The sequence below is a fragment of the Prionailurus viverrinus genome, chromosome C1 (assembly GCF_022837055.1).
Source record: "Prionailurus viverrinus isolate Anna chromosome C1, UM_Priviv_1.0, whole genome shotgun sequence".
NCBI classification, from domain to species: domain Eukaryota; kingdom Metazoa; phylum Chordata; class Mammalia; order Carnivora; family Felidae; genus Prionailurus; species Prionailurus viverrinus.
The window spans coordinates 27718557-27740422 of NC_062568.1; the positions used below are offsets into that span (position 1 = coordinate 27718557).

The following is a 21866-nucleotide window of genomic DNA, read 5'->3' on the forward strand; positions in this document are numbered from 1 at the left end:
TACTAGAATTTCCTTCTTGTGAGTAATAAAAAAACTAGCTGAGTTTGTTGAAAAAGTGCATATAAACCTTGTATATATGCATTTAGTAATTAAGTTGACAGAACAGTGATTAATTCATGTATATTTAATTTTGAGTTGATTTCACCATGTAGACTAACAGGGCTGACTCTATGCTCTAAAGAAAGAACTAGTAGCTGAAAGTCAATACAACTAAGAACTTAAAATAAAAAATTGTTAAATATGGTTATTTATGCAGTAATTTTATTGTTAGTTTATTATAAGTTATTATATATTGTTATATTTTAAGTAAAATTATTACTTAGGTTTTTGAAGAAGTTTTAACAAATAAAAGAGTAGTTTTAAACAAGACACAAACTCAGAAAAATATTTGTGTGGTTCATGAAATTATAAAAAGAAAAAGAATACATTAAAATAATCCATGGAAAACTTTTTGCACTGTTAACTACTGTTTTAAATATTAACTTTTAACACTTTCCTCACCTGCCCACCGGCTACAATGGCTCCAAAGAGATGCAATAAGCAACACTTAAGACTTTCCTTGAGATGTTCGCTTTCCTGAAAACACTCTGTGAATATAATACACAAATAAACAAATAAGATTTCTCTTTCACAGTATGATTTATCTGTAAGGAATGTCTGACACTGAAATATTAAAAACTATGAAAAGGCTAAAATTTGTTAAAAGGCAAGGTTGATATGCATTTTTTCATAGTAAAGGAAAAGAAACCACCTATCAGCTAGTATTTTAGATAACCTATTTATCTCATTTAATTCTCTAATACTCCATATGAGGGTATTTTGCCCCCATTTATAAATAAGCAAATGGAATGTCTTGCCTAAAGTTATAGAGCTAAGTGACAAAGTTAGAAGCAAACTGAAATCTGACAGAAAATTAGATTTTTTTTTTTTACTACTACTACTGCATCTTATTAGTATAATTGACAATAATTATTCAATAATAAAATTAGAAGAGTTGGACAAAAGGATTTTCTGGGTTTACTCCAGGGCAAACATTCTAAAGTTCTGGTACCAACAGCAATCTTCCTTTTAATTTATAAAGTAGTGTATTGTTTTTAAAAGGTTATACATGCACATGACGAAGAATAATTAAAATAGTATAAAAGAACTGACAAGCAAATATAAGTCTCCCTCAAACCTATGCCTCAATTTACCCTGCTCTCCACACCTTAAAAAAAAAAAAAGGCTATAGATATCCTACTGCATCATGTTTTTTTTTGTTTTAACATAATATACACTGGGTATTATTACATCTTAACATACACATCTTCCTTATTCATTTTCATGACCATTACAATGGCGTACCTTAATTTACTTAAGCAGTTCTCTACTGATAAACTTTTATGATTTTCTTCTTTAATATTCAAATAACCCAGTAATGAATATCTTTTTGCATGTATCATTACACACACAGACAAGACTGTAACAACAGAATTATTTCCAATTTTATACATAACAAACATTACCAATAAGAAACAGCTTTGAGGTAAATGTATTGATAGCAATTTACATTTAAAAAGTTAAATGATTCCTGCTATGTTGGAACAACTGTCATTTTATGTGGCTTCCTACTACAAATAACTAGAAAATTAGACAAAGTAAGTAGAAATTTATACATCCTAGAAATTTTCCTTCTCTCAATAGATGCAAAGTGAGCCCAAGGATTATCTCAGCTTCCTGTTGTAGACATGTTCTGACAACTACCAAGAAAAGGGGAACCCTAAAAGAATATAGCTATTTGCTGACTTAGGAGATAAAGTTTGGGGAGGCCTAGGCAACTAGAATTTGTGAAGTAGTACTGGAGTGGAAGAAGCTATACAGGGAAAGTACTCCAGAAATACAGGGCTCACTGTGAGTCAAAGTGAAATCCCACAAGACCAGCAAAAACCTACCAAGAGGTTTCAAGTTGAATGACTATCAGATTTGACACTGAGCTGCAAGATGACAGACTTCTACTCACCCACAGGAGACACACAGAAAACACATATAAAGGATATAAAAAGATATATACCATGTAAACTTTAATCATAAGAATGATGGAGTGGTTTTATTAGCATCTGACAAAGCAGGCAAGAAATATTATGAAGGAAAGTCAAGGAATACTACCATTGGTAGAAAGGGACAGACATGTCTTTATCAAAGACAGGCAATGAAAATAAAACTCACTTTTTAAAAAGTCTAGTTTATTTTAAAGACCTTTATATTTATAAGTACTTGTGATAATTTCTTTGGGATAAATTATCAAAATATATGCACAATCTACATGCTATAAACTATAAAATATTGAAGAAACAAGTAACAAAAAAATAATGAGATCTATCAGATTCATGAATTGGAAGTCTCAGTATTCTTAGGATGTTAATTCTCCTAAAATGCTTCCATAGATTGAATACAATTCCAAACAATATCCCAGCAAGGCTTTTTGTAAAAATATTAAAAATCAGCCATTTTTAAAAAATTAAATTGGCTTCTAAAATGTATATAAAAATGTAAGGGATTCAGAATACCCAAGAAAATTCTGAAAAATAACAAGGCTGAGGAATTACTTCAAGACTTGGCATAAAGTTACAGTAATCAATACAGTGTGATAATATAGTAAGGGCAGGTATGTGAACAAAAAAAAGAGAATCCAGAAATCAGCTACTGGTGGTCAAACAGAGTGGGCTTTGCAATCATCTTCACCAAGCACTCAAACAAAGGACTATTTCTGCCTTGTTTTAATTCTTACGAAAAAAAGAATAGAGAACCAAAACAAATATGGCAAAATATTAAGATCTGACAAATGAGTGGGAAGCACAAGGTGTTCCTTTTATATATTTTGCAGTATTTTCTATATTCTTGAACTATGGCACAATCATTTTTTAAGAAAGAAAACTAAAGTCCACATAGGACACACATAGAGTAGCCAATTCTCTTAAGTTTCTTTTAACTCATGGTACAAAAGTATTCAATAAGTGCCACATCAGTACAGAAAAAACACATAACCTGTAGCTCATCCTTCCAGAACAGCCAAATGAAAAGTCAGTTCAGAATTTTATTTTTACTTTTTAATATTAAAAAGTAACAAATAATAAATAAACGTAACCATATATAGCTAGAAAGAGAAAGTTAACACATTGGGAATTCAACTACTATGTTTTTTCTTCTTTCTAGAGACGTAACATCATGTTTTCTGGTCAGTAATGTTCAACCACTGTACTGAATAAAAGCAAACAAATGACCAGTAAAGCTGTTCTCTATATCCTACTGATGCTGAACTGCTTACACCCATGGAAACCATCTTAGTAGATTTTGATAGGAAGAAGGAACTCCTTACCTCAACAGAAAACCTAATGAACTGATTTATACAGAAAGGGTTTTAGCAAACCTTAACTTGCTATAAGAAAAAGATACCTTTTAGCCTACTTTCAGCATAAGTACACATTCATTGGTGTTCACTAAAATAGAAACACCAGGGTACCTGGGTGGCTCAGTCGGTTGGGCGTCCAACTTCAGATCAGGTCATGATCTCATGGTTCATGGGTTCAAGCCCCACATCGGGCACTGTGCTGACGGCTCAGAGCCTGGAGCCTGCTTTGAATTCTGTGTCTCCCTCTCTCTCTGCCCTTTCCCCACTCACACTCTGTGTCCCTCTCCCTCAAAAATAAATAAACACTAAAAATAATAATAATAAAAAAATAAAATAAAATAGAAACACCAAGACAGAAAGGATTTTGGCTTTCATAGTACTAACAACTAAAAAGCACACAGCATATTATAATTTGAAATTTAAGTGGGTAATCATGGCAGTTCCAACATTACATCCACTAGGTTAGCCTGAATGTTCATCTTCTTAAAAACATTTTTTCAAAAATGCTTAAAAGAGAATTCAAGAAACAGAGAGACTATATCAGGACTAGCAGAAGATTGTGAAGCAAATATTAAGATAAGAAATTGATTTTCACATGTAGCTTTTGGGTAAAGGACACCTCTCTTAGTTGATTCCTATAGTCAAGACTAATTGTGATAGTAGGAGCTTCAGAAATTTCAAGATGGGCAGCTGGCTTTGAGTAACACCCTGGATAAATACTCCTAGTCAAAAACCCCATTAAGGCTACAGGATTGAAACGTTGATGAATATAAAAAGCTTAGTGTACAAAATGCCTAGTGGGAAATGCAAAAACTGTTGGCCAAAGAGAGTTGGTGACAGTCGGTTTTTCAAATGCTGACACACCTACATGTATGCTAGGGAAGGGGTCCCCCAGGTAGAATGCTGGCCTTGGGATTGCTCTACAGGAGCCTGACTCAAAAGCCTCTGAGAGAGGTGTCTACCCCAGAAAAAGTAACAGGATCACCAAATACAAGAGAGTGTTTCAGGAGAAAAAGGTCCCAGGAGGGTCAGGTAATTTTCTTTCTGACCCACCAATACTTAACATTAATGAACAGCTGCAGAACAGAGTCAGTCTTTCCAAGATGTTTTCATCTTGGAAACATCATACTAGCATTAGCCTCCTCTAGTCTAGTGAGCTGGCAATCTAGAAAGGTTTCATTGCCCAGAGGTGGGCCCTTGGGCCTCAGATTGCTCTGGGAAGCTGGCAAAGAAGATGATTTGCACAACAAACTCACCACTAAACCACTGCTTAAACCCAGTACCCAGCCTTCTCCTTCTGTTCCATAGCCCAGAAACATTTCTTTAAAAGCCAGAAAATCCATAAACATGAACAGCATGTTGAATATGTCACCAGCCACTTCATCTTTATGGTACTGTAAAGTTGCTGTGCAGGTAAGTCCCCATGTTGAATCCATGAATCTGACTTTTCTACCAAAGAACTGTATTCACTACAAATAGGTGGGTAGGATGGGGCGCCTGGGTGGCTCAGTCGGTCAGGCATTGACTTAACTTTAGGTTATGATCTCATGGCTGGGGAGTTTGAGCCCAGCATCGGGCTCTGTGCTGACAGCTCAGAGCCTGGAGTCTGCTTTGGATTCTGTGTCTCCCATCTCTCTGCCACTCCCCCGCTCATACTCACGTGCACTTGCTCTCTCTCTCAAAAATAAATAAACACTAAAAAAAAAAAACAAAAAACAAATAGGTGTGCAGGTGAATTTATTCTCTCCCATGTCTTCAAATTCCTGGGAGTGCTTGTTCATAAAATTTTTCTTTAATAGCTGAACTCTTAATCCATGATAATAAAACCACAGCATCCAATTCTGTATCAGAGGTGGAAGAGAAGGAAAATGCAAAGCTCTTTTTGCCCTTACTCCATCCACCTGTGGGGTGAGCAAACCTGTTGGTCCCCTCCCCGAAACGCAGCCTGGGCCCAGCCTGCACTCAAGCTTTGAAAAGCCCCAATCGCAAAAGGAAGGCCTCATCCCCAAGGCCAACACCAGCTCACAGCCCAGCCAGGTATTTATCACCTGGGCAGGAGGCCCTGGTTTCAGGCTCCTGTGCAGTGGTCATGCACTGGCTGGGCGTCCACACCCCTCTATTTCTGTAAAAATTCTGAAGTTCTATACTACAGTCATTAAAATATTAAGCTCTTCTCTAAATAAAAACACTTTCAGAACAGTAAATTAAGTAAGAGGAAGAACACTAATCACAGCAAAATACGAATCAAGTACTCCAGTGATAGGTCCTTACAATCTTTATCTTACAAATACACAAAGCTGAATCAAGCACAATCAGAAAAAGAATTTAAGCATAAATAATGATCAGAGTAACATCAAAATCAAAGAGAAAATAGGACTAATACTTACGATAAAAGAAAGGGACAAACTCCACTGTGAGAGAAGCTGGTTTGTATTTCTGTCTGCTCTTTTCCACAGTACTAAGGATTCGTCTATTATTAAAAAGAAGTTAATAACAAATTATAACATGAGCAAGTAGAGATGGCATAATTACAGAAACAATATAAATTTAGTATATTACTTCTTATTTAGGTACTGAAAAATACATCTCTAGGACTGGCATAATCTTGAAAAGGAAGTCTAGCCAATAATTTAAATGCTCACCAATGAAAGGATTTCTTCTTTTGAATTAAGAAAAAAAATTTTAAATGATTCATGGTGAAACACAGCAGCCAGGTTAAGTCTCTAAACAACTGGAAATAGAAAAAGGAACTAGGCATTTAAGTTTTCCAATCTGTAGGGGCGTCTGGGTGGCTTAGTTGGTTAAGCATCTGACTTCAGCTCAGGTCATGATCTCAGTTCATGGGTTTGAGTCCCATGTCAGGCTCTGTGCTGACAGCTGGAGCTTGGGGCCTGCTTCGGATTCTGTGTCTTCCTCTCTCTCTCTGCTCCTCTCCCCACTCACACTCTGTGACTCTCTCTCTCAAAAATAAACAGTAAAAAAAATTTTTTTTAAATAAAATTTCCAATCTGTAGGGGCCCCTGGATAGTTCAGTCATTTGAGCGTCTGACTCTTGGTTTGGGCTCAGGTCATGATCTCATGGTTCATGAGTTCGAGCACCATGTCTGGCTCTGTGTTGGCAGTGTGGAGCCTGATTAGGATCCTCTCTCTTCCTCTCTCTCTACCCCTCCCCTTCTCTCTCTCCCTCTCAAAATAAATAAACTGAAATAAAATAAAATCTCCAATCTATAAAAGAACTTGTTCAGCAGTACTGTTAATCTGACATCTAAGGCTGTGGAGCTTATTACCACAGTACAAGCTAAATTCATCAGAAATCAGGCCACGCTTTGCTACTTCCTGAAATTTCATCTGGACACAAAGAATCCATGCCATGGTCTTCTTCCATTTTAAGTATGTAGATCTAGTATTGGCTCGGATTAATTTTTATTTTAATGATAATTCCAGTAGTCTTGATGGCTGAAAATTTTCTACAGACTTCGGTGGGCCAACACAAATAGCATGTGTTTTTACCAAGAACATTTCAACACAGAATGAGTCTCTTAGATGGACAATGCAGTGTGGGTTTGGGAGTATAAAGGCTATTGTTACAATGATACATCCAACTGGTAAACTGCTGAAAATTAAAAAAACAAAAATAAAAAAACTTATTTTTTTTTTTAATTTTTTTTCAACGTTTATTTATTTTTGGGACAGAGAGAGACAGAGCATGAACGGGGGAGGGGCAGAGAGAGAGGGAGACACAGAATCGGAAACAGGCTCCAGGCTCTGAGCCATCAGCCCAGAGCCCGACGCGGGGCTCGAACTCACAGACCGCGAGATCGTGACCTGGCTGAAGTCGGACGCTTAACCGACTGCGCCACCCAGGCGCCCCAAAAACTTATTTTTTTAATGCCCTGAAAAAACTCTTAACATTGATTGTTAGAGAAAGACAACAAAAATGAAAAGTTTTTGAAAAACAGCCACAGAGAAAATTCCATACATCTAAATATGATCTACTGATAAAGCAATGGATTAAGATGACTTCTTCTTAACAACCATAATTGAGATATTAGAATTACTTTCCTTATATTCAAAGCTAGGAAGAAAAGTCAACTGACCACAGAAAAAGCCAGTAAGACAGACACAGCTGGACTCAGTAATGGCAGAGTAAAGAGTTCTAAGATCCAGATTTACTAGAAATCATATCAGACGCCATCTGGTACTGCACTGCTTTCCAAATCTGTGCCTATTTTCATTGTGGAGAAGGCAGAAGAATTATCACATTTTGTATTTATTTTAATTTTTTTTTTTTAATGTTTATTTTTGAGACAGAGACAGCGTGAATGGGGTAGGGGCAGAAACAGAAGGATAACACAGAATCCGAAGCAGGCTCCAGGCTCTGATCTGTCAGCACAGAACCCAACATGGGGCTCAAAGTCATGAACTGTGAGATCATGACCTGAGCCGAAGTCAGATGCTTAACCAACTAAGCCACCCAGGCACCCCTGTATTTATTTTAAATTCAAACACTATTGGATCTCTCTATTTAAATAATACTATATTGAGATTTTTTTGTATACCTTTAAGACAACACAAATATTACTAGAGTTTCAAATTAAAAATTTAGCCACGCCTTAAAAAAAAACTCAGTAATGTGATAGAAAAATTAATTTTAAAAGGATGATTTACCTTTCAGTTAGGTTTTTCCATGAGATTATTTACATTTTGCCTATTTATTGTAAGTTATGGTATGAACTAATAGACTGGATATATCCTATCCAAATATCCTATCCAACTACTATGCTACAAACAATAAAAGCTGTCACTTTAGTAACACAATAAAAATATACTCCCACAATTTGTGATTCATGACTCATTCTAAAGGCGCTGTATTAAATGTAACTATGAACATACAGTTCCCGTTATTGTTGTAGCAAAATTTAATATGTTAACATAAATAAAAGGGATGAAAACCGTTATACATAACAAAAACATTAAAGCATGAGTAGTCTGCACTACATGTTTTCAATAGGATAAGACAGAAGAACTAAAAATGAACTTAGTCTTGTACCATTTTTAGAACACAGCCTACTTGTTTCATCATTACCTGATATTTAGGTCAAGCATCTAGCACTTAGGACATGCTAATACATACCAATCTTCTAAGGACTGCAAAACGAGTTTGCATCTTAGTTTTTTAAGTTCGTGTCCTTTGATCAATTATTTTGTGCTTCTTTTTTGTGCTGCCATCATGCCTAGGACATAACTATCTTTCTTAATCTTTAAACTTTTAATCTGGAAATAAATTCAAGCTCTCGCAAAAGTTGCAAGAATAAAAATAGTACAAAGAACTTCAAATATATCTTACTCAGGTTCACTGTTAAAATTTTATCCCAAATGCTTTATCATTTGCTTACTCTCTCCCCATATATACAGTGCACATGTATTTATATATACATATATTCACACATATAACATTTTTCAGAGCATTTAAAAGGAAATTATGTACATTCTGGCATTTCTGAATACTTAAGTGAATACTTGCTAAGAAAAGGGATAGTATCTTACACAATAACACAGTATAATTATAAATTTCTATACATGTAACATAATACATTTACCTACCATTCATAATTCAGTTTTGTCAAATGACCAAAGAATATCCTCAATAGCATTTTCTCCCCCTCTTAGTATAGCTTCCTATCCAGATATTACATTTAGCTGTCATGGCTTTTTTCCCTCCTTCAACCTGAAACATTTATGATATTTTTAAAGAATGCTGTCCCACACTCCCTCCTTTTATTCATTAAAATGTTCTTCATTTGGGGTTTCTTTAATGTTTCCATTCAATTAGATTCAGATTATGCACTCTTGGTTGGAATACTATAAAAGCAATAACGTGTCCTTGGAGCACCACAGTTGGAGGCCCAGATATGCATGTGCTTCTCACTGATGTTAATTTTGATAATCCAGTCAATGTACTATCCAGTACTGTACAAAATAATTACTAATTTTTCTTTTGCAATGAAGAAGTAATCTTTGGCGAAGCATTTTAAAACCATGCAAAAATCATGCTGCTTACCAAAACTTCCCTAGATTTAGCATCTTGATCCACATCTTCCCTTATAATTTGTGTAAAATGCTGATTTTTTTCCCAACACCCCTTATACATTTACTAATTGGCACTTGGCCTTCTACTATAAACAAGTGTCCTCCCTTCTCCCTTTATCTATCTATCTATCTATCTATCTATCCATCCATCCATCCATCCATCCTTCCATCCACCCTACTTATCATCTACTTATCATCTATTACTGGTATGGACTCATTAATTCTTTTTTTCTGAATGGTTTATAATTCTTTTTTTTTTTTTTTTTTTAATTTGAGGGGGTGGGGGGGCAGGGAGAGGGGTAGAGGGAGAGAGAGAACGATACACAGGTTCCACACTCAGCAGGGAAAGCAATACAGGGCACCATCTCCCAACCATAAGATAATGACCTGAGCTAAAATCAAGAGTAAGTCACTTACCAAGTGAGCCACCCAGGTGCCCCAATTCTTTTTTTTTTTTTTTTTTTAGTAGTAAACTCAACTACACCCAATGTGGAGCTCAAATTCACAACCCAGGGATCAATAATCACAGGCTCTACCAATTGAGTCAGTTTATAATTCTTTACAACAATTAATTATTTTCATGTATCCATTGTCTTAGATTTGGCCAGTAGGAGCCCCAGGGCATAACTAAATCTAATTAACTTGTTTTTATCTTTGGGCAGGTAATGAATCCTACTAAACTTACACTGGGCACAAAGTAGAAACTTAATAAATATACTTCTACATAAATGCTTGAATTGAGTAAGTCCTTTTTAGGGAAGAATTCTTTCCCTACACCTATTTTAGTTACACTTGACAAAATCTTTCTAAATCAGTAAAATGCTACAAACAGAATCAAAACTGAAGCAATAGATTAATCAAATCTATTCAATTAAATCAAATTGCATATGGAGATATGAAAAAAATCTATATATTTTATGAAACAAGATATTTTAAATGCCTCTGTAAGCAACAAACAGAAATAATAAATAAGAAAATATATACATTCCAAGTTTCCACTTAACTTCAGAATCAGATTAATTTATAAGGTATAAGTTACTGCTATAGCTCCCTCATATAGATCTCCCATGAGCTATAAATTTTTCCTAATTCCAGTATTTATTTGCAGTATGTTTCATTTCCCTATCAAAGTCAAAGTAAGCGGAGTCTGAACCTCTGCTTTACCATCTACCTCTAATGTAGTTCCTACCATTAGTAACAAAATTGTTATTACATTTATTAGAGATAATACATGGACAGCTTCCAGCATAATTCCTGGCATGTATATTGCACACACACTCATGAATGCCACCACTGATCCCCTACTCTTTGTTCCTCTTCCTGTTGTCATCTTATATACGTAGAATTCTCTTTCTATGCTACAGTGTTTAAATTTCTTCTTGTTGTTGGCTTTCAAAAGTTGTTTTTGTTTTCTTTTACCAATTTTATTTGTTTTAGTTTGTTGTCACATCTACTTTTTTGTATCTTATCTCCTCCCAACTTTATTATTTTTTAAATTATTTTAATGTTTATTCAATTTTGAGAGAGAGAGAGAGAGAGAGAGAGAGAGAGAGAGAGCAAGAGCGAGCAGGGGAGGGGCAGAGAGAGAGGGAGACACAGAAACAGAAGCAGGCTCCAGACTCTGAGCTGTCAGCACAGAGCCCAACATGGGGCTCAAACTCACAAGCCATGAGATCAGGACCTGAACCAAAGGCAGACCCTTAACCGACTGAGCCACCCAGACGCCCCTCCTTCTCCCAACTTAAATTTATTTTGTTCTTAAGATTCCTTTAAAAACCTCTCCTGTCATTTTCAGACTGATTTTATGTTCCTCTTTCTGTATATGTCTTGCTGTTTACAAAGAAAAACTGTCATTGTTTCAAAACTTAAAACGTTATCTTAGATTTGCCATTACTAACATATCTAAGGTGGAAGATGCAGAAGTACCAAGAGTGAGAGCAAGAGATGCCATTTTCTTAAGCAATCCCTGGCATAAATGTCAAAATAGAGAGAACATGGCTTGAGTACTGCGGAGCAGCAGCCACCCTATAGACATGGGCCTCAACAAAGGCCACAAAGTGACTAAGAATGTGAGCAAGCCAAGGCACAGCTGCTGCCATAGAGCTGCTCAAGGTCTCCAAGGACAAGAATGCCCTCAGGTTCATCAAGAAAAGGGTAGGGAGGGGCGCCTGGGTGGCTCAGTGGGTTAAGCGGTTAAGTGTCCGACTTCAGCTCAGGTCATGATCTCACAGTTTGGGAGTTCGAGCCCCGCGTCGGGCTCTGTGCTGACAGCTTAGAGCCTGAAGCCTGCTTCACATTCTGTGTCTCCCTCTCTCTGCCCCTTCCCTGCTCATGCTCTCTGTCTCTCTCTGTCTCAAAAATAAATAAACATTAAAAAAAAAATTTTTTTTTTTAAAGAAAAGGGTAGGGAAACACACACACACACACACACACACACACACACACACACACACACACACACTAAGAGGAAGAGAGAGATGAGCAACCTGGCAGCCATGAGGAAAGCAGCAGCCAAGAAGGAATGAACCCATCCTCTCTGTATGTAATAAAGCCTTTTTGGTGGTGGGAGGGGTGGGGTGGAAAGAACATTGATTAGTCAAGAACCAAAGTGATGAATGAGTAGAAAGACTATAAATGGAGCACTCTTCTTTTTGAGCCCTGAACTGGTCATTAACTATTGTCATTAAGCTGCAAACCCATCATCCTATATTCTATCTGTTTTGTAAGGCTGTGACAGGCACTCTGCACACAATACTTCTCTTTTTCCAGGTACTCAACTGTTGGGTTCACCAATAGTGAATATTAAGTGGAACCTGGAGAGGCGCCTGGGTGGCTCAGTCAGTTGAGCATCTGACTTCGGCTCAGATCATGATCTCACCACTCGTGAGATCTACCCCGCTTCGGGCTCTGTGCTGACAGCTCAGAGCCTGGAGCCTGCTTCGGATTCTGGGTCTCCCTCTCTCTCTGCCCCTCCGCCACTATCTGATTATTAGCATTCAACTGCATTACAAAATAAAAATTCTGAGTAAATTATTTATCTGGAAGTGGCAGTTTTTACTAATTCATTACTTCCAATATAGCTTTCTGAGATAGAGATAGGGGTCTTATACACATCTTACCAATTTTTTTCATAGAGAATAAGACCTGCATTGAAGAATTACATATATTTACAACATTAAGGTTTTAAGTGAACATTATGATTTATAAGACATACCCTGAAATTCTATGCCTCCAATTCCGATATGGATCATACAAACTTTCACAAAATGCCAATGCATGGATTACAAATTCTTCAATAGATGTCTGATCTGCCAATTCCTTCTCTTTTTTTTTGCTTTTTAACTGAAAGTAGAGTTAAACATAAAATTGTATTTAGTTAAAAATGTTAAAACTGCTTAACATTCTTATCTACATCATTAAAAGACAACACCTTTCACTGATCATCTAATAAATCATTTTTATTCAAATAAACCTAAGTTCCAACTGAGTTTAAAAGAGTCAGTTAATCATATAGACTAGATATAACCCTTCAAATGTTAAATATGGCCTAGGAAGAGTTTCAAATGGATACCCAATCATCTTTGCAAAAAAGAATATGTTTTCTATAAGAGGAATATTTGATGATAAATAATACATAAGTTGACAAATTATATCATTGTAAAAAGCCATTTATAAAACAGTAATTTTTGATTAAAATAAAATATATTAACAATTGCTTCTCTTTTAGATAATATGTTTTAAGATGTCTAAAATATATAGTTCCTAATGGTAACTTTAATTCTCTTCTCAATTATTACCTCCTCTACAAACATTTAACTTTACTAATTATAATATTAAAAAAAAAGGAAAACCTAGTTACTCTCAGTAAAGCAACAAAAGGAATATATTAATTCACACCTACTTGCTGAATGTAGAGTGTTGTCATAGTGATGACATGATTAATGTAAGAGCAAGTCCCAATTTCTTCCACATTAGACAGATTTCTGTGAGGAAAAACAAAGAATATTTATTACACATGAATAATGAGAAAAATGTATGCTCATGTATTCAAGCTGAATTTTGAAAATACATGTTGGCAAATGAAATGTAAATGACATTTATTAAAACTTAAAATCAATATGGTTATATAACTGCTTTCCCACTAAAACTGTAAAATACACCTCATGCAACATTTAACTACTACTATAAGCAGAAACATTTAAGAAGTACATGCTGATCAACATTTATTTATTATAGAAAAATTGAAAAATATCACAAAGCAGAAACAAAAGAGAAACAGTTATTTATCTACAGGATATCTGATTTCTTTAAAATTGTACTAAGTAGTTAACAGGACAAAAATCAACATACCAACTCATGTCTTATCACCTAAGTAAACCCTTTTTCCTCAACTGTTTTAATTCTTGTATTATTTTTCTAAATTTTAAGGATGATAAAGAGCACAAAATCAGCAAAGTGTCTACAGTTCTGGAAGAGCCTAAATTAAGAAAGAAACGTTTTAGCAATAATTACTCAATTTTTCCATGATTCCTGCAATCAAATGCAATGAACAATGAAGGAAAGGTGAATAAATGCACAGTAAATTAAGTCCCTGTTTGACTACTAATTAATTCTAAAATATTTATTAAAAAAATAGTACATACTGTAAGAAATGTATTCCAAAAACAAGAGAGGAGGCATACAGTGCCCCTAACCCAACCGTTCTTAAATTTATACATGCCGGTTAATGTTCAATTCAAGAAAAATTAGATTGCCTAAACTCTTTGGAGTCAGAATTTTCATAAGTAAGGCTCAAGCTCTGTATTCCTATTAAGCTTCCCAGTTGATACTTATACACACCAAAATTTAAGTACCACAGACCTAATCAGCTATCAACCCGGAAAATATAGGCTATAAAATAATTATACTTTCTTTGGCAAAATTATAAAATTAAAGATTAGAAAAATACATTTCACAAATGATAATGCACAGCACTAAAAATGTATGTATGGTTTACAGGTGAGGACCACACAGAAAATACAGGTGCAACAAATTCTTGGGTTAGGTAAAAACTCCCATCACTGTCCTTACAGCAATTTTCATTTTTTTAATCTTGGCTGAATCTCTGTACAACTAAGTATGGTAACTAAAAGGCTTTCCAATAGCGGCATCTGACTCGCTCAGTCAGTGGAGCATGTGATTCTTGGTATCGGGTTGTGAGTTCAAGCCCCACAATGAGCATGGAGCCTACTTTAACCCACTAACTAACTAACTAAATAAATAAATAAACAAACAAATAAATGGTTTTCCAATATAATAAATCAAAAGCCTTTCACAGAAGGTGCACGCAATCTTTAAAGCTCCAAATGAGCAATAAACACCATTAATAATAATAAATGCATTATTTTTTTGATAATTATTTAAAACAGATAGCTAGTTTTTTTATACAGATACCTGCAAAGAATAATGAAGAACTTGACGAGCAAAACTGACAAAGTTTGTTGCTGTTCCTCTAACCCATCTGCCATTTTCTGAACACACTGTAGTAGCTGGATCCTTAGAACCTGCAGAATATTATCAGGAAGTAGAGATATTCCTGGAGGCACATCATCTACCCTACAATTAAGGGGAAAAAGTAAGAAGGGTGATTAAGTACAGGAAGAAAATCTTTGGCAGTTTAAAACAATTGCATTTTCACCTCAAATTCCTAAGAAGCTCTTTTATTTCAGGTGCTCAGTGCCTTCTCTGCAAGGCACCACCAGAAGATCAGTGTGACACTCTAGAAGATTAGTAGAGCAGAGTAAGTAGTCTTACTTCAGAAGAGGCTTACAGAAAAGAGAGTAAGAAAGAGAGTCTCCTACTACCTTCAATTGTGCTATTTTCAAATAAAATTTTTAGAATGTAAATTAGTTCAACGTCTACTTAGAAATAAAATCTATGTGTATATATGTATGTGTGTATACCATTTCTAAAAGAAACAATAACTAGCAAATAAAAATGAAGTACCTATAACTAATTTAATATCTGTCAACTGCTTTACTAAATAAATAATATTCAGCTACCTATAGGTTCCCAAGCTATGTGGTCAGAAGAGGGAGAGAAGATAACCAGCACAAGGAAAGGAAATAAACAGATAAACAGATGAATAGATAAACAGATGGAGAACCCCAAGCAGGAGCATTAATACATTAAAAAAATTTTTTTTAATGTTTATTTTTGAGAGAGAGAGAGAGAGAGCACATGAGCAAGGAGGGCCAGAGAGAGAGGAAGACACAGAATCTGAAGCAGGCTCCAGGCTCTGAGCTCTCAGCACAGAGCCCAACGCGGGGCTTGAACTCATGAACTGCGAGATCATGACCTGAGCCAAAGTCAGACACTCAACCGACTGAGCCACCCAGGTACCCCACATTAATACATTTTTAAGTAACATTTCAATTTTTTTCTAAGTTTTTTTGTTTAAGTAACATTTCAATATTTTGTGACAACTGGTTTTTGGATAAGACGACCATCAGTTTCTTTACAGAAAAAAACAACACTGGATATGACTGGCTACTCTCTCTCACAATTCCCCTGGAATCAAAGTGAAAAGACCTGTGTACTTAAGTTCCACCTCTGTCCCATGAAGCATTAATTTAATCTCTGAGGTGCCCTAATCTCTAAAATTATAATATCATCTGCCCTATTTCACAGGGTTCTGAAGCCAAAAGTCAATGTACATTTTTAGCTATATGTAAAGAACTATAAAAATGTAATATATTTTAAATATACCATCACTAAAGCCTAAGAATCTTTTCATAAACCACTAAATACTAATTTTCCTATCTCTATTAAGAAAAATACCCAATCACAGGGAGCCTGGGTGACTCAGTTGGTTAAGAGTCAGACTTTTGATTTCAGCTCAGGTCATGATCTCCCAAACCGTGAGATCTCACAATTTGTGAGATCAAACCCTGCAATGGGCCCTGCACTGACAGTGCAAAGCCCGCTTGGGACTCTCTCTCTCTCTGCCCCTCCCCCACTCACGCTCGCGCCATGTGTGCGCGCTCTCTCTCAAAATAAAGAAAGAAAGAAAAATACCCAATCGCAAAGAAGCACCATGAAGAGCTCCTATAATTAAATGACACTTATACTTGATAATAGTCTCTTCTTCAGATAAGGCTTAATATGAAGACTTACTACTATTTTTATACTGAGTATAAAGCTATTTTATTCATTGTAGCCAGAAAAATTTGAGGCACATTACCAACAGTCTCATAAATATATATGTTAATATTTTTAGCCTCTTTCTGAACCACCCTGCAACATAAAGTGTTTTATAAGATAAACACCTGACTTTAATTATATAGAACTCACAAAGCACATTATCAAGGTTGCCAAATTCTATAACCACATCACAAAAACACATGTTTCATTTTAATCTGGGCATCACTTCACTTGTATTCTGGATTCTTTCATTCTCTCTTATTTATAGGTGGTACCAGAAAAACTCATTTTTATATATACTTTTTTCCTGCTAAAGAGCTAAAAAGAGGTGATTAGAAAGACCAAAACTTCAAAGTAACTTAACTTCAAAATAATAAAGATTTAAATTTAAAAATATAACTGATTTTCAAGACTAAGCTAAACTATTCCTATTCACTTTTCCCAAAACATAAGTCAACAAAGAAACATGAGACTTCCTAATATTCAATCCTAGTTACTTAAAGGATTATAGTTCCCTTTTTCCTGAGTCGTCCCATCTTCTATTTGCATTTTTTAAAATTTTACTAGACAGAAAAAAGTTAGCTTCTAGAAGAGAAATCTATTGTTGTTTTTACTAACACTCATTATAAAATTTGGGCTTGGTTAGAACATAACTTAGAGGTTAAGTTGAAATTTTTGGCCATGTTCCTAATGTGATGAAGATTTAAGAATTTGGAAGCATTTTCCCACCACCAGTACTTTATTGCCTCCAAATACTAAGCTCCTTTTGCTGAAATTTCCCAATCTCCAGAAATCTGTTCCACTCTTCTGTTTGGCTACTGAATGTCTGTATTAAACAGCTGCCCATTGTTGTCTCCATCTAACACAGGAAAAAGTCCAGCTTAGATCTCAAGGCTTTAAATTCTGGTAAAAGCACTCCTTATCTTGCATTATAAATTCCCTAACTTAGAAGTTTTAGAAAGTCAGTTTAATTTAAATGAGGATTATCTATGAGTTTCTTATCTTTAAGATGAATTGACTGGTTTTATACATCTGCCACAAAGTACTCATTTGAAAACTAGAAGTTTTCTATTAGTAAAATCTAAATTCATGGTGTAGTTCCCTGGCAGATTTGAAATAAAATTTTAAATAAGCCAACTAAATCATGAATAAAGCAATGTGCTGGCATTTTTCATCTGATTTTAAATATAGTGGCGATATACTTCTACACAATGTTTTTAGAAATGACCTCCCAAGAAAGAAGACATGTATAACAAATGCATCTTACAAACCTGAGAAGACTTCATTCCAATATTCCAAGCATTCAAAGGCCCAAATCCTGACTCCCATTAAATCCTTAGGCTCATGATTTATTTTTCTTTTCATGTTTACTTATTTATTTTGAGAGAGAGAGAGAGAGAGAGAGAGAGAGAGAGAGAGAGAGAGAGAGAGAGAACATGTACATGCAAGCAGGGGAGAGGCAGAGAGGGAGAGAGAGAATCCCAAGCAGGCTCTGAGCTGTCAGTGCAGATCCCGATGCAGGACTCAATCTCACAAACTGTGAGATCATGACCTGAGCCAAAATCAAGAGTCGGACACTTAAACAACTGAGCAACCCAGGTGCCCTGTTAGGCTCATGTTTTAATGTGAGCTGCAAATTATTAAAATAAAAGCACTTCTAAGCACAAACTATAAAAATACTCTTTGAAGAGTAGAAATCAATAATATGTAATATTATTTTGAGCTCAAGATTTAACATTTTTCAACATTTAAACCCTGTTATAAATAGTCTAATACAGAACTCTGAAACGATACTTATAAATAATGAAGCACTAGTGCTTTCTGAGCATTAAGCACATCTTTTAAGTTCAGTGCCTTGGTCCAAAGCTCTAATTTCTTCTCTGAATTATTAAAATTGCCTCTTAACTAGGCTTCCCTGTCTTCAGTCTCAATTCTTTCCATTCAACCTCCTACTGCTACCAAAGGGACTTTTAAAAAACAAACTTGACCATGACAATCTCATGCAGAAAATAGTAGAGCCTCATATCTTCCATCACAAAAAATCAAAGTCCATTAGCAATGCATGCATGGCATTTCATGATCTGGCTCCTGATTCTCCAGACTCTACTCATCCATGCCCATCCTCTTACTGCGTATGTACATCCCCAAACTGCACTTTCCTCCTTGAAGATTTTTAATTCTCTCGATACTCTTTCTCATCGTCAACCACCACCCATTTCTCCCCTTCCATATCAATATGTGTATAAAATGGAGTTCCTTTTGTGGCTAAAAGTGTCTAGTGCCTCCTCATTTCTCCAGCTTTTTACCCTAGCCAACCTGACCTCTCTTACCTAACATCTGCAAGGTCTTCAAGATGGTTTCATATACAGTAAAAACTTCACCTGGGAAGTGATCTTAAACTTTCACTTGCACTTTTCCACAAAATTTGAATTTTTCTCCCATTTTATGATATTTAAATCCAGCTTTGAAAACTTCGCCTCTTCCACGATATTTTCTAAGGCCTCTATAATAAAACCATACTTGTAAGCATAGTGCGTTCATCAGTCAGAGAAAAACAAATATCATGACTTCACTCATACGAAGAATTTAAGAAACTGAACAGATGAACATATGGGAAGGAAAGCAAAAATAAGATAAAAATAGAGAAGGAGACAGACCATAGAGACTCTTAAATACAGAGAACAAATTGAGGGTTGCTTGGTATGGTATTGGGTGTGGGGGTGGGCTAAATGGGCAATAGGCATTAAGGAGGGCACTGTTTCTACATACCTGGTAGGCAGCTTTTCAAAGTCAACATCTAAGAATTGTTCATAGCTAGAAACAAAATTGTCCAACCATAGCTTCAGATAATCCGGATCTTTCTGGAATAAGAAAACCAATATTAAATATATGTACGTGTTAGGAAAAAAAAACCATGCTTTCATTCCTATTAAGCAGATATGAAGTGACAAATCTAAAGAAACAATAATATGAAATCTCTTGAGTGATATTCAGGAAAACATAAGTGTGGTTTTAAATGTCTTTTAATGGAAAATACAAATCAAAGCCACACTGAGATACCACCTCATACTGGTCACAGTGGCTAAAATGAACAAATCAGGAGACTATAGATGCTGAGAGAACGGGAACCCCCTTGCACTGTTGGTGGGAATGCAAACTGGTACAGCCGCTCTGGAAAACAGTGTGGAGGTTCCTCAAAAAATTAAAAATAGAACTACCCTATGACCCAGCAATAGCACTGCTAGGAATTTACCCAAGGGATACAGGAGTGCTGATGCATAGGGGCACATGTACCCCAATGTTTATTGTAGCACTTTCAACAACAGCCAAATTATGGAAAGAGCCTAAATGTCCACCAACTGATGAATAGATAAAGAAGATGTGGTTTAAATATACAATGGAATACTACTTGGCAATGAGAAAGAATGAAATTTGGCCATTTGCAGCAACATGGATGGAACATTATGCCTAGTGAAATAAGTCAGTCAAAGAAAGATACCAAATGTTTTCGCTCATATGTGGATCTTGAGAAACTTAACAGAAGATCATGGGGGAAGGGAAGGGGCAAAACAGTTACAGAGAGGGAGGGAGACAAACCATAAGAGACTCTTAAATACAGAGAACTGAGGGTTGATGGGGGGGTGGGGAAGAGGGGAAAGTGGGTGATGGGCTTTGAGGAGGGCACTTGTTGGGATGAGCACTGGGTGTTATATGGAAGCCAATTTGACAATAAATTATATTAAAAAAGAAAAATAAATAAAATGTCTTTTAAGTATAGTGAACCCTCAAATGACTTCCCATGTAACTCACACAAAGAGCTATACTCTTAACAATGTCCCATAAGATTCTAAAAAATTTTCCCTCCCCTATCTCTGTGATGTTATCCACTATCACCCTCTACTTCATGTCCCTGGCTGTTACTGGGACATGCCAGACATACTCCCACCTTATGGTCTTTTAATAGCTGTTTTCTCTACCCAGAAGCCTCTTCCCCCAAATAGATGAATGGCTAACTCCCTCATCTTCTTCAAGTCATTCCTTAAATGGCATTCTCAAGAAAGCTTACTTTTACCCTTTCTTAAAACTGCAAATCTTCTTACTAACCTTCACCTGACCCTATTGTGTTTCCCCAGCCTGTGGTGCTTTCTCACCTTCTACCATAACATATTATTTACTTATTAATTTATTGTCTGTCATTTCCCCTAAAATGTAGGCTTCACAAGTGCAAGGCCTTTCTAAGGGCTTACCATGAGCGACTTCTTTTTGTTTACTAATGGATACCAAGTGCTTAAACAATGCCTGGCACTGACCAGGTGCTCAATAAATATTTGTTCATGAATTAATGAGAAATACAAAATACATAAATAAAATAAAATCAGAGATACACCATTAACCTAAACATAGAAACTAAAACTAAACTCTTCTAGAAGAAAATATAGGGGGAGTACCTTTGCACCTTTGGGGTAGACAAAGATTTCTTGGCTAGGCCACAAAAAAATCACAAACCAAAAATAAATTAAATAAATAAATAACTCGTAATCAAAATTAAAAACATCTATTCAGCAAAAGACACCATTAAGACGACGAAAAGGCTAGCCATATATGAGCTGAAAATATTCTTAATACATACACTTAACAAAGGACTTACACCAAGAATATATAAAGAACTCCTAAAAATCAATACTAAAAGGACAGCAACTCAACAATGGTCGGACACTTTACAAAAGGGAATACATAAATGACCAAATAGTGTAAGAAAGCATGATCAACAACATTAGTTATCCAGAGAAAAGCAAATAAAAATCAAATGGAATACCTATTACACACCCACTAGAATGGCTAAAACTAAAATGTCTGACCACACCAAGTGTTGGAGATGTGGAGCAACTAGAACTCACACTTCTGGTAGGAGTATAAAATGGTATAATCATTTAGAAAATAGGAAGTTTCTTTTAAAATTAAACACAGACATACCACACGGCCCCTCCTTGAGAGAAAAAATATATATAACTACAAAAACATACAAAAATATTCACAGATTTGGGGCGCCTGGGTGGCGCAGTCGGTTAAGCGTCCGACTTCAGCCGGGTCACGATCTCGCGGTCCGTGAGTTTGAGCCCCGCGTCAGGCTCTGGGCTGATGGCTCAGAGCCTGGAGCCTGTTTCCGATTCTGTGTCTCCCTCTCTCTCTGCCCCTCCCCCGTTCA

The 21866-nt window shown here is 35.8% G+C and overlaps 1 protein-coding gene across 4 annotated transcripts in view; it reads right to left on the reverse strand.

Annotated features, from left to right (window-relative positions):
- Positions 1–21866, reverse strand: part of NBEAL1 (neurobeachin like 1) — a 167636-nt gene that overhangs the window by 123881 nt on the left and 21889 nt on the right. For 3 of the 4 annotated variants that reach the window (XM_047869187.1, XM_047869186.1, XM_047869185.1), the window contains exons 2-7: positions 19430–19521; positions 14912–15073; positions 13380–13461; positions 12693–12820; positions 5776–5858; positions 502–587 (exon numbers count right to left, since the gene is read on the reverse strand). In XM_047869187.1, the coding sequence (XP_047725143.1) occupies positions 502–587; positions 5776–5858; positions 12693–12820; positions 13380–13461; positions 14912–15073; positions 19430–19521 (633 nt within the window). Of the gene's footprint in view, positions 1–501; positions 588–5775; positions 5859–12692; positions 12821–13379; positions 13462–14911; positions 15074–19429; positions 19522–21866 lie in introns of those variants that run through there. The other variant, XM_047869188.1, reaches the window with a different exon arrangement.